Source organism: Bos grunniens, chromosome 16 (genome assembly GCF_055505025.1).
Source record: "Bos grunniens cultivar Pamir isolate PY7600 chromosome 16, Bosgru_T2T1.0, whole genome shotgun sequence".
NCBI lineage: Eukaryota > Metazoa > Chordata > Mammalia > Artiodactyla > Bovidae > Bos > Bos grunniens.
The window spans coordinates 162,949-174,576 of record NC_141180.1 but is presented as its reverse complement, the minus strand read 5'-3'; the positions used below and the strand labels follow the sequence as shown (position 1 = coordinate 174,576).

At 60.5% G+C, this 11,628-nt stretch overlaps 1 protein-coding gene across 2 annotated transcripts; it reads left to right on the top strand.

Annotated features, from left to right (window-relative positions):
• Window positions 1–948: 948 nt before the first annotated feature.
• Window positions 949–10,101, top strand: TNNI1 (troponin I1, slow skeletal type). Of its 2 annotated transcripts, XM_086342960.1 has the most exons (6): window positions 949–1,106; window positions 1,587–1,718; window positions 2,956–3,045; window positions 3,934–4,110; window positions 4,340–4,449; window positions 5,385–5,633. In XM_086342960.1, the coding sequence occupies exons 2-5, from the start codon at window positions 1,593–1,595 to the stop codon at window positions 4,445–4,447; spliced, it is 501 nt and encodes a 166-aa protein (XP_086199086.1). In that variant the 5' UTR covers window positions 949–1,106; window positions 1,587–1,592; the 3' UTR covers window positions 4,448–4,449; window positions 5,385–5,633. The 2 variants fall into 2 exon arrangements, with proteins under 2 accessions (XP_086199086.1, XP_086199085.1); XM_086342959.1 differs by lacking the exons at window positions 949–1,106; window positions 1,587–1,718; window positions 2,956–3,045; window positions 3,934–4,110; window positions 4,340–4,449 and adding an exon at window positions 4,504–4,551 and having other exon boundaries at window positions 5,385–10,101.
• Window positions 10,102–11,628: the final 1,527 nt, after the last annotated feature.

Below are 11,628 nucleotides of genomic sequence, written 5' to 3'. Positions count from 1 at the left end.
AGAGGTTCTCAGTGAGAATCGGAAAGCCTGGCTTTCAACAGTTGTGGGAATCTCTGAGTGTTGCTGAGGCTTGTATGAATGTGAGTTCGTGGTGACTGACAGAGTGCAAGGTGGCCCCAAGCTCCCCACGTGGTGGGGAGACAGCACTGCTGGGAAGCATTTCCAAGGGTGAGGGACAGTGGACACTGAGGCTGGCGATGACCTTAGCCACAGTCCGCTCCTGGCAACCACACTGACTGCACCCCAGTCAGACCCCAGGCTTTCCTAGAGGAGGAGACAGACCACACTGAACGGCGGATTAGAAGCTTGCTCCAGGCCCCATAGCCCATTCATCTGCTCCCATGGGGACTGCTCATGGCCCATCATTTCCACCTCATGCACAGGAATGGCAGACCGAGCTGTGGTCCGGGGTCAGTCCAGTAGCTGCTGGCTGGAGTGGGGTTCGTGATCGCCTGTGTCCAGGAGGGGACAGGAGCCCTGGGAGTCCGGGGTGGAGAGGTGACCCCTTCGCTTCCCTGGAGAATACACCTACAGGGCTGAGACCTGTTAGACCGTATCTAGTCAGCAAGAGATGTCAAAGATTTTTAATAAGAGGAGAAAATACTGTTTTCTGAGAGTGATTATGTGGATAGTGTCGACATCAGCCAAAAGTTTGACGACTGAAGTGATAAGCTTCTTCACTGAGGAACTCACAGCTTGTTTCTTTGACATGAGGTGGAGTTGCCCCCAGAGATGTGGGCCGTCCTTGCTGCTGGAGGCCTGTGCTTGTCCAAACCTCACTCTGTCTACAGTCCCTCTGCTGGCCTGGGGCGGGGGTGTCTCAGCCCCCTGATTCACAGACGAGGGAGGGGTGCGCAGACCCCAGGGCCCACAGGGTGTTTTGCAGGATCCAGCGCACTGGTCAGGGAGCTGAGTCTCTGAATCTGAGGGGTTAAATCACAGACGGGCACTTAAGGGACCCTGAGGCAGGGGTTCTGGGTGCTGAGGGTGACTGGGCAGTGTTGGTCCAGATTTCTGGTTCTGTGCCCTCTGCCTCAGCTGTCTCTCCTCCTCCTTCTTCTCAGAGAAAACCCAAGATCACTGCCTCCCGCAAACTCCTGCTGAAGGTGAGCGGGTTCCCGGCCCTGGGGGAGACAGCTGGGGAGACAGCTGGGGAGGCAGAAGGGTGCAGGGCTCCTCTGAGACTGGGGTGGCCGGGGAGGGGGAGATGGCTGAGGAACGGAGGCACAACGGAGGGGGCCAGTGGAGCCCAGAGCCTGAGCTCTGGGCCTGGGGGGAGGCCGGACCCCTCGTGGGGACAAGGGCTGGTTTTGTTTTGGTAAGTGTTTCTCTCTCAGGCGCTCTGGGTCCTACAAGGATGGGAAATGATAAGAGGAAGGTGGAAGGGCAGTGAGGCCCAGGGTCCGAGCGCCCACGTGGTCAGATGGGTCCCAGGGTCTGGCCTCGTGAGGTGCACACACTCCGCACGTGTGGCCTCCTTGTGCCCACGTGCCTCCTCAGGGGCAGGGCCAGGGCCGGCCCAGCCTGGGGCCCACCTTCCCGTGTGGTGCTTGGATACTCATCCGGCTTGGCTCCGTCCTGTGCAGAGCCTGATGCTGGCCAAAGCCAAGGAGTGCTGGGAGCAGGAGCACGAGGAGCGCGAGGCTGAGAAGAAGCGCTACCTGGCGGAGCGCATACCCGCGCTGCAGACCCGCGGGCTGTCGCTCAGCGCCCTGCAGGTGTGGGGGCGGGCAGGTGATGGTGTGTGGGTGGGGGGGTGGCAGGTGGGGTGGGGATGGGGGCTGGGGTCTGGGGGGAGAGGGGCCCCGACAGGTGACCAGGATGGGGGGGCAGGCCAGCCCAGGGAGCCCAGCAGGCAGGTGGGCAGCTCGCTGGGGAGGCCCCTTCTCCAGAAGGGGCCTGGCTTCCCCTGCAGATGGCTTTAAAGTTTTCCTAACATTAATAAGAGGGTAGATACCAGTGACTGCAGAGCAAAGGGGCTGGAAGGAAACAGATCTCCTTTGACGTAGGACGTGGCTATGCACTGATAAACCACTGAATGTGAATGTGTGTGGTCCATGCCTCGTTCACCACACATCACAGCTTGCCGGGCCCAGCCTAATAAGTGCAGGGCACTCACACAGCCGACAGTTGGGTGAAATCAGCTGACAGGAAGCCTATGTTATGATGAAGAGTTGAATATACCCTGTTATTCACTGAAGATGAGAAGTGGTTGTCTGGCACGAATGGCTCCGAGTGTTTTGATGGTTCCCTGCCTGAGCATGGGGCCGCCCTGCTTGGCACTGCATGTCAGCCTGAGGAAGGTACAAATCCAGAATTCCAAGGATGGTTTCTGCTGAACGTGCATCAGTGCCTCACCACCACCGTCATAAGTTGAACCATCCTTAGACCAGGGACCGTCTGTAAACCAAGGCTTCCAGGTGGTGCAGTGGTAGAGAATCCCCTGCCGATGAAGGAGACTCAAGAGATATGAGTTTGATCCTTGGGTCAGGAAGATCCCCTGGAGAAGGAAGTGGCAACCCACTTCAGCATCCTTGCCTGGGAAATCCCATGGACAGAGGAGTCTGGCAGGCTACAGTCCACGGGGTCAGAATCAGACATGAATTAGCAAGTAAACAACAATCTGTAAATCAAGACGTCATCCATGGTTCCCTCCAATTGGTGGCAGTATTCTTATTTTATTTATTCTCATTAATTATTCTTACTTTATCTTTTTGGTTAATCCACAGTTTTCAAAATTTTACAAATAACGTATTCTTTTTATCAAAAGAAAACTTTCTGGCGATAACAAGTACATTCAGAAAGGAAAACAAAGGGCTTCCATTCAGAGTGAGGGCTCCAACAGCCCCTTCAGGTTGAGGGTGGGAGGTGGCCAAGGGCCCCCGGCTGAGGGGCGGAAAAGGGTCTGGGGGCTGAGCGCTCCTAGTCTCCCTTCCCGATTCCCTGCTTCCCCAGGACCTGTGCCGTGACCTGCATGCCAAAGTGGAGGTGGTGGACGAGGAGCGTTACGACATCGAGGCCAAGTGCCTGCACAACACCAGGGAGGTGAGGGGCTGGGAGGGTGGGGGTGGGTGGGGCCGCTGGGGAGGGAGGCGGGCTCTGACTGGCAGGAGTGGACCGGATCCCCCTCCCACTGCGGACTCTGGAGATGCCGCTTGGCCCAGCCCTGGAGATGGCGGGGGAGGGCGGTCTCACTGATGAAAGGCACGACTTCCTCCAGCCCGCCAGGAGGGCTCCGCAGTGGGACAGCAGCCCCCGTTTGCTCACCCACACACATCGTCACAGCCTGGCGATGACAGCTCCCCTTGGGCACGGCCTTCCTGCGCACTATGCCTGTGATCACTCTGCGCGCCTGTGCACCAAGTGGTGCTTTTATCCGCACCGGACAGATGAGGGCCCTGAGGTTCAGCGAGGCTGGGAACCTCGGCCCGGGTCACACAGCAGTGGGCCTGGGACAGTCTGTCCCTGACCCCGACTCTGGCGCTCAGCGCTCCCTCAGCGTGGGGGCGTCAGCTCCAGGGGGGTGGGCGGGATGCAGGGGGCAGGGCTCCTGCGGGGGGGTGGGCGGCTTGCGGGAAACTGTCCACGCAGAGAGGCGTGGGGAGGGACCGGAGGAGGACTGCCACCCTGGAAACACCCTGGGGCGTGGCCCTGCCCTCAATGGGCTGCTCTGAAGGCTCACCGGGAGGGACCTGTTGGAAGCGGGAATAGGAGGACGTGCCCCCCTCCCCGCCCCCGGTTCCAAACGGGGCTTCCAAACGACACATCGGTCTGTGGCCACCACGGCTGACCGCCTTTCCCGTCCGAGCAAGATCCACCCACCCCTGTGCCAACAACATCGGATGGAACATAGGTGTCTGTCCACGAGGTGGCGGTGGTCACGGGCGTCCTTGGGGGCCTGGCCCGGAGCCCTGAGCCACCCGCTCCCTGCAGATCAAAGACCTGAAGCTCAAGGTGCTGGACTTGCGCGGGAAGTTCAAGCGTCCCCCGCTGCGGCGCGTGCGCGTCTCCGCGGATGCCATGCTGCGCGCCCTGCTGGGCTCCAAGCACAAGGTGTCTATGGACCTGCGCGCCAACCTCAAGTCCGTGAAGAAGGAGGACACAGAGAAGGTAAGCCCCACCCGCACCAACGCGGCCGGCCCTGCAGCCCCTGGGGGAACCCCGCCACCTGGCAGAACATTCCAGAACCCCTGGGGGCGGGGGGGGGGGGCTCCCCGCCCTCTTCTGGGGGAAGGAGGGCTGGGGCTGCCCTGCCTTCTAGGACAGGCTGACTGCCCATCTCCCAGTCTCAATTGCGCCTGGCGGGCCGGCGCTCAGTCTCCGTGTGTGGCCCTCGCAGGAGCGGCCCGTGGAGGTGGGCGACTGGAGGAAGAACGTGGAGGCCATGTCTGGCATGGAGGGCCGCAAGAAGATGTTTGATGCCGCCAAGTCCCCGACCACCCAGTAGAGGTACCGAGGGCCAGCCCCCTGCTCCCGGCCCCGCCCCCAGAGCCAGCCCCCTTCTTCCGGCCCCGCCCCCAGGGCAGCAGGGACTCCGACCACCCAGTAGAGGTACCAGGGCCAGCCCCCAGCTCCCGTTCCCGCCCCCAGGGCCAGTCCCCTGCTCCCGGCCCCCAGCCCCCAGCCCCACCCCCAGGGCAGCAGGGGCTCCAGGGCGGCGCCCCCAGGCTGGGCCTTGTGGTCTGAGGAGAGCGCCCTGAGCTGGGCTCAGTTTCGTCCCCAGATGTTCTGGACGCGTCACTCCTGCTTCGGGCCCTTGCCCCCTCACCTGCACGGGGCTGTATCAGCTCCATGGTTGCCCAGGTGTGCACCCAGCACCACCTTGGGTGCAGATGACCTGGCCCCTCTCAGGCCCTCTGGACCCCAGACTCTGGGGCAGGGCAGCCCCTGGGTGACTCTGATGTAAGAGCTTAAGACCTGGGCTTCAGTGGCCTCCAGGACCCTCTGGCTCTGACTTTCCAAAAGTATAAGCACTTTTAACTGCCTGCTGGGGAGTCCTGCAAAGTGCCCAGCAGTGGTCCAAGAGAGACGGGGCCGCCCACTCTCCCAGGAAAATGCTGGAGAAGGCACAGAGTCAGGCCAGGTGTGCCCTGCGTGAACGAGCCGGGGGACACATGACAGGCAGGGTCTGTCCACAGCCCCGTCGTTTGGAGAAGCCCCCTGGAGGGGTGAGGGTGCAGTGGGGTTGCAGACGCTGGGAGAGCAAGTCAGGGGCTGACGGTGCAGTCGAGCTCTGCGCTGGGGATCACTCGCCAGACGTGGAGGGGACGCCCGGCCGGGCGGGGCGGGGACCCCGTGGGGCAGGGGGTGTGGGAGGGCACCGGGCCCGGCTGAGAGCTGAGGCCCAGCCTGGCGCTGAAGGCCCTGCCCCTCTGTCCTTGCAGGCGGGTGGCACCGCTGCGCTCCGGGCTCCCCGCCCGCCCCGCCCTCCAGCCCTGCTCGCCGCCGCCCCGCCCTGCGCCGCGGAGCGCCCACCTGGTCCACGGCTCCCTGCCTGCCTGAGCGCCCCTGGCAGGGTTGGGGTGAAGACCTCGCCTGGGGGGTGGGCGCCTGCGGGTCCCGGGCCCCATGTGCCTGTTGCCCGAGGGCGTCACGCCCCCCCCCTCCCCCCCATTAAAGCCAGTGTCCCGATCTCCCGCGGCTCTGGCTGTGAGTACCCAGGGGAGGGGAGGCGGGGAGGCCATGAGGGCTTCCGGCAGACACGCACAGAGGCACGTTAAGGGGATTTCACACAGCGCAGCCTCACCCCGGGGGCTCAGCTCAGTGCAGCCTGACCCCCGGCCATCAGTACGGAACTCAGGGGCTCCGCACTTCAGCCCCCGGCCCTGCGTTCTCCAGGCCCCCTCTACAGGTGCTCTGGTGTCCCTGACCCTCGGGCTGAGCCGCTGGCCCCTCCAAGGAGACGCCCCGTAGTTGCAGGCCCGGCCACCAGGGGGCCCCTTACACTGCCCTGGACTCTCTGCCCCACCCCCGGCCAGAGTGCCATCTGCCCGCGGAATCCCGGCCAGATTTCCCTTCACACTTCTGACAGGGAGTGTGCCCCGGGACTGCTTCTTCCTAAGGTGGGGCAGTCAGGGGTCTGTCCTCTAGGTGAGGTCCTTTCTCCATCCCTCAGGCAACTGGACCAAGTCCAGTGCGGGCTGGAAGTGTGCTGGGATGGAGTGTGGGTCTGGAGGCACCCCCTGCACACGGGGGACAGCGGCCCATGGAGCAGGGACCAGCGTCTGGGCTCGGAGGATCTGGCTTTTCCGGGTGGTGTCATGTGAGTCCTGAGCTGCATCCTCCGGGGAGTGGCTGCTCCCTGCCCTGGCCCTGGGCTTCTTGGCTGCCCAGCACTGGTTCCAGGAGAGGCTGGGTTGAGTGCAGAGCCCTCCGCCTGCCTGTGAGTCCCTGCTCTGCCCTCTGCTCCCAGTGTGCTACCTGCCATAAATGCCCGAAGCTGGGAGCAAAGTGCAGCGCCCGGGGCCCCGGGGCAGGGCCTGGCTCCTGTCTGCCTGCCAGCGCCCGAGGGACAGCAGCCTGGAGGAGCTGGGGAGCATCCTGCTTCAGTCCTGCCTGCAAAGAGCTGGGTGGGCAGAGAGACAGACGTGTTCAAAGAAACAGCTCCTACAACACGGAAACCCTTAGGCACAGACACGCCCAGACACACACGCACACCCACACACTCCCAGCTGCAGAGCCTGGCAGGCATGGCCGGTTCACGCCAGAGAGCGTGGCTTGCGCTTCACACCCAGGCAGTCCCGGCGCCCCTTCCCTGCCCCAGGGCCCCTGCGTGGCCCCCGCCTCTGCCCTTGGAGGCCCGGGGTTGCAGAGGCAGCTCTCAGTTTGCTGGCTGACTGTTGAGCTGGGTCCCGGGTACTGGGCCCCACCCTGCCCTACAAACCCAGGCCTGATTCAGAGCAAACACCCAGTGCAGACAGCCCACGGGACGGGGCCCTGGGGTGGGCCCCAGGCCTGCTCAGGGGCCTCTGGGGATGTCCAGACCTCTGGTTCACAGCAGGGCCAGACCTCGGCTACCTGCCGCGTCCCCTGTGGGCTGGATGGGGCGGGCTGGGCTGTGGCCACAGCAGGGACTGGGCAGGAGGCACAGTCTCTGGAGAGACGCCCACCCAGTCCCCGCTCATCTTTCAGGGACCCGGGCTGGCCTCGGGCAGAGCAGAGCTGGGGTCAGACCAGCGGCCGCAGCACTCACTCTGTGCCAGGCTCCTCTCTCCGCACCTGATTACTCCTCAGACATTCACATCCCCTGAGAAAGGGACCACCGCCACTCCCGTTCTCCAGAGGCAGAGAAGCCAGAGGCTCCTGAGTGAGGGACCAGGACTGAACCATCTAGTCTGTAAGGGCCCAGACTCTTAGTCACGGCTAATAACACGCTTCGTCAGAATCACTCATTACATTCTCACAGAAACCCAAGGCTCAGATCCTGTTACTTCAGATCCATTCACACACGAGGAGACAGAGGTTTGGAGAGCTGAAGTCATTCACCACAGGTTTTGGGGTTTGACAGCCGCAGGCTGGGGACAGGGACCTGGGGGGTCACCCTTTTCTGGGATCAGACTCAATAGGGCCCAACCTGTAACTTTCCAGAAGGGACGTGGCCGGGGACCAGGGGCAACACACACAGCTTGGAGTTTGCCTGTCCCCACAGAGGGGAGCATTCAAATGAGATGCAAACGCCCCCGACGGGCTAAGGGCTTTCCCCCACCAGCAGGGACGTGGACCTGCAGTGGTGCCTCGGGGCGGCGTGTGGGGGGTGCGGATCCGCTCCTCCTGAGGACCCCCAGGCGGAATGCCTCCCACAGGCGCTCCGACCAACCCCGAACTCTGTCTCCTCGTGGCAGGAGGCCGAGCCCACTCTCCGCCTAGAGCCCCCCTCACGGCAGGCTGGCCCTGGCCCAGGGCCACGGGGACTGAAGGGCCCGCCATGGAGGAAGCCAGTTAAACATTAGCCCCAGTGGCCCCCCACGAAGGGAGGCAGGCTTCCCGCAGGGCTCTGGGCTGGCCAGCATCGTTCCAGGTGGGTGACCAGGCTGCTGTCCCAGCCAGGGACAGGCTGCTGGGACTGTGGGGGGGCAGCCTCCTCTCCTGACCCCCAGAGCAGCCTGTGGTTACAGGAGAGGCACCACCTTGCACCCGGGACAATTCCTGGTGGATCTGTGGGTCCTGGAACATGAGCCCCACAGTGTCTGGAGACAGAGAGGGAGTGGCTCCTTGAAGGCCACGGCCCTAATGGGGCTGAGACCCAGGGGCTGGACTCACTGCAGGCGGCAGGGGCAGGGCCCAGGGGCCTGGGCAGGCGGCCCCTCTGGCTCCAGCTCCGCACCACTGGGCTCCACGGTCACACAGGCGGGGTGAGCCCACCCTTGGCTCTGGGCTCAGCATAGAAGTCTGGTCTCAGCTGGGCGCCAGGACAGGCATTCCCATGCCGGAGCCCCATGGAGGAGTGTGTGTGTGTGTGCATGTGAGCACGTGTGTGTGCATGTGTGTGTCCATCGGAAGGGGTGAGCCTGGTGTGTGCGCCCCTGTGCACACGCCTGTGAGGGCGGTGGCTTGCCTGCCTGAGTGTGATGGATGGCGTGTGTTCCTCCTGTTAGAACTTCCCAGATGGCGATTCTGGTCAGATCTCTGCCCCAAATCTTACTGCTCTGCGGCTTGCTGGGAAACCTGGCCTTGAAGTTTCCGTAAAGGTAGTGTATTCAGTGAAAAGGATTCTTCTCTGTTCAAGTATGCATCAGTCAGTCAGTTCAGTCGCTCAGTCATGTCCGACTCTTTGCGACCCCATGAACTGCAGCACGCCAGGCCTCCCTGTCCATCACCAACTCCCGGAGTCTACCCAAACTCATGTCCATCCAGTCGGTGATGCCATCCAACCATCTTATCCTCTGTCGTCCCCTTCTCCTCCTGCCTTCAATCTTTCCCATTAGGGTCTTTTCTAGTGAGTCAACTCTTCGCATCAGGTGGCCAAAGTATTAGAGTTTCAGCTTCAACATTAGTCTTTCCAATGAACACCCAGGACTGATTTCCTTTAGGATGAACTGGTTGGATCTCCTTGGAGTCCAACAGACTCTCAAGAGTCTTCTCCAACACCACAGTTCAAAAGCATCAATTCTTCAGTGCTCAGCTTTCTTTATAGGCCAGCTCTCACATCCATACATGACTACTGGAAAAACCATAGCCTTGACTAGACGGACCTTTGTTGAGAAAGTAATGCATGTCTTAATTTTATTATTTTAGTATCAAATACATTTTACTTATGGGGTGGGAGTACAGGAGGTGGTAATTATTGTCTTTTAATTACTTACTTCAAAAAACAATATGGTAGCATTTGTATATTCATATTTTTAAAAAGTATTAGTTTGGGAAAATACAAAGTCAGGGAACCACTGCCTTGGATTCTTTAGGGTGTGGGTCTTACCTCTCATGTGGGAACTGACAGTCAGGCTGACTCACAACCCTCCTGGCCTGGGTCCCACCAGTCTCCACTCTGGCTTCTGGGGAAAAAGAAGCTTCCTTATGTCCTATGTAGACAGGAGTTGGGGGCTAGGAATTCTAGAGCCTGACATCGTCCTTGGGAGGGGAAGCGAAGGGGCTCTCCCTCCCACTGGCTGTGGAGTCTTGAAAACCCCTGTCCTGGAGCAGGGGTTCCTGGGCTGATAAACCCTGTCTTCTTGGATTCTCCCAGGGGAAGTGGCCACTGCAGGCTCACAGTCAGTACGTTCCCTGCACCAACCTCTAATTTTATGAACTAGGGGATTGCACGGAGAAGGCAATGGCACCCAACTCCAGTACTCCTGTCTGGAAAATCCCATGGATGGAGGAGCCTGGTAGGCTGCAGTCTATGGGGTCGCTGAGAGTCGGACACAACTGAGCAACTTCACTTTCATTTTTCACTTTCATGCATTGGAGAAGGAAATGGCAACCCACCCCAGTGTTCTTGCCTGGAGAATCCCAGGGACAGGGGAGCCTGGTGGGCTTCTGTCTATGGGGTCACACAGAGTCGGACTCGACTAAAGTGACTTAGCAGCAGCAGGGGATTGCAATTCAATATCTTGTAATAATGTATAGTGGAAAATAATCTGAAAATAAACAATTCTATAAGTATATATGTGTAACTGAATCATTTTGCTGTATATCTGAAACTAACACGATACTGCAAATCAACTATACTTCGATTAAAAAAAACTAGGTGATGGCAAATGCTTCTGAAGCCCCTGTGTGTCCCTTTCCAACCAGCCGTTTCTCGCCCCAAAGGCAACACGTCCTCAGTTTGTGTTTTCATTGCCCTGGTCCTTTGTGTTTCTGGTTCCTGAAACAATGCATTGTGTTTTGTTTGTCAGTCTGACATAAACGCGTGCTTTCTGCTTTGAGGTTCATCAGAGGGAGAAGGCAATGGCACCCCACTCCAGTACTCTTGCCTGGAGAATCCCAGGGATGGAGGAGCCTGGTAGGCTGCCGTCTATGGGGTCGCACAGAGTTGGACACGACTGAAGCGACTTAGCAGCAGCAGCAGCAGCAGAGGCAGAGATTGTAGTAAAAGAAGAAAATGACAAAATACCGACATTTACTCACCCATTTTCCTGTGAACAGACCCCTGGGTGGTCTCCAGAATTTTGCAACTGTAACCAGTGCTGCTCCGAGAGTCCTGCTGGCCCCTGCGGTCACAGTGCTGGGCCAGCAGCCCTTGCTGGGTTGTGCCACGGATGCTCTTGCAGCAACTTACCGTCAGGGCGACCCCGATCCTGGAAAAGATGGGTCCTGGGTGCTGAGAGACCTGACGCAGCCACCCGGCTGACCGAGGCGATCTTGGGCCTCTGGGGTTTCCTGGTCTCCTTCCCAAAGCAAGTTAGTGCCATTCTCCAAGCCGAGACACGGGTGAAGGAGGCACCCGCCCTCTCCTCAGGACGCTCGGGTGTCAGGGCACCGCACAGCATGGATGCGCGGAACACTGCCCCTGCCTCATGAGTGTCGCCTCTCCCGCTGCCTGCACGTGCCCCAGGGGCTGTGTGCTGAGCCCGTGCTGGGCAGCTCCCCGCTGTCTCATGGCCTCCCCATCCATCGGGTTGGCCAGGGGCACTGCTGACCTCATGAGCTGTGGACGACCCCACGCTGCGCCCTCTCAGGCCCCGGGTCTCAAGATGCCGAGCCTCAGGGCCCGGGGACACCTGCCCTCATTGCCCCTCCTGCAGCGAGTGGGCACCTGGCCTTGCCCCCCACCTACGGCCAGCCCTGTGACCGCTCGGCCTTCTGGAGCTCCGCCGACGCTGCTGCCCCTCCTCTGGGCTGCCCATGATCAAGCCCTTTTTTTCTTTTATAGACTTAAAAGTAACCCCTCCGCGGTGGCCTGCCCTCTCCAGCCTGACCTCTCAACCCTCAAAGTCTCAGGGGTTTTCCTGCTCAGCTGCCGTTCACCTCATTTCAGGCCTTTCCTGTTCTGCGGGGTCACAGCCAAGCCCCTCTTCCAGGTCCGGGAGCACCACTCCTTGCCTTACCGCCTCCCGCTCACACCTGCGTCTTCACTTGCACCCCGTTTTGTAGCTGGTCTGTTGCCACCTTCTCTGACGAGTGAATTTGTTTCACTTGCCTTCAAGCCCAAGCCAGGTGTCCCTGTCCTTCAAGGTGCCCCAGTCT

Coding starts and splice junctions, on each gene's coding strand:
- TNNI1 (XM_086342959.1), top strand. CDS start 6,206: ATGGAGCAGGGACCAGCGTCTGGGCTCGGAGGATCTGGCTTTTCCGGG.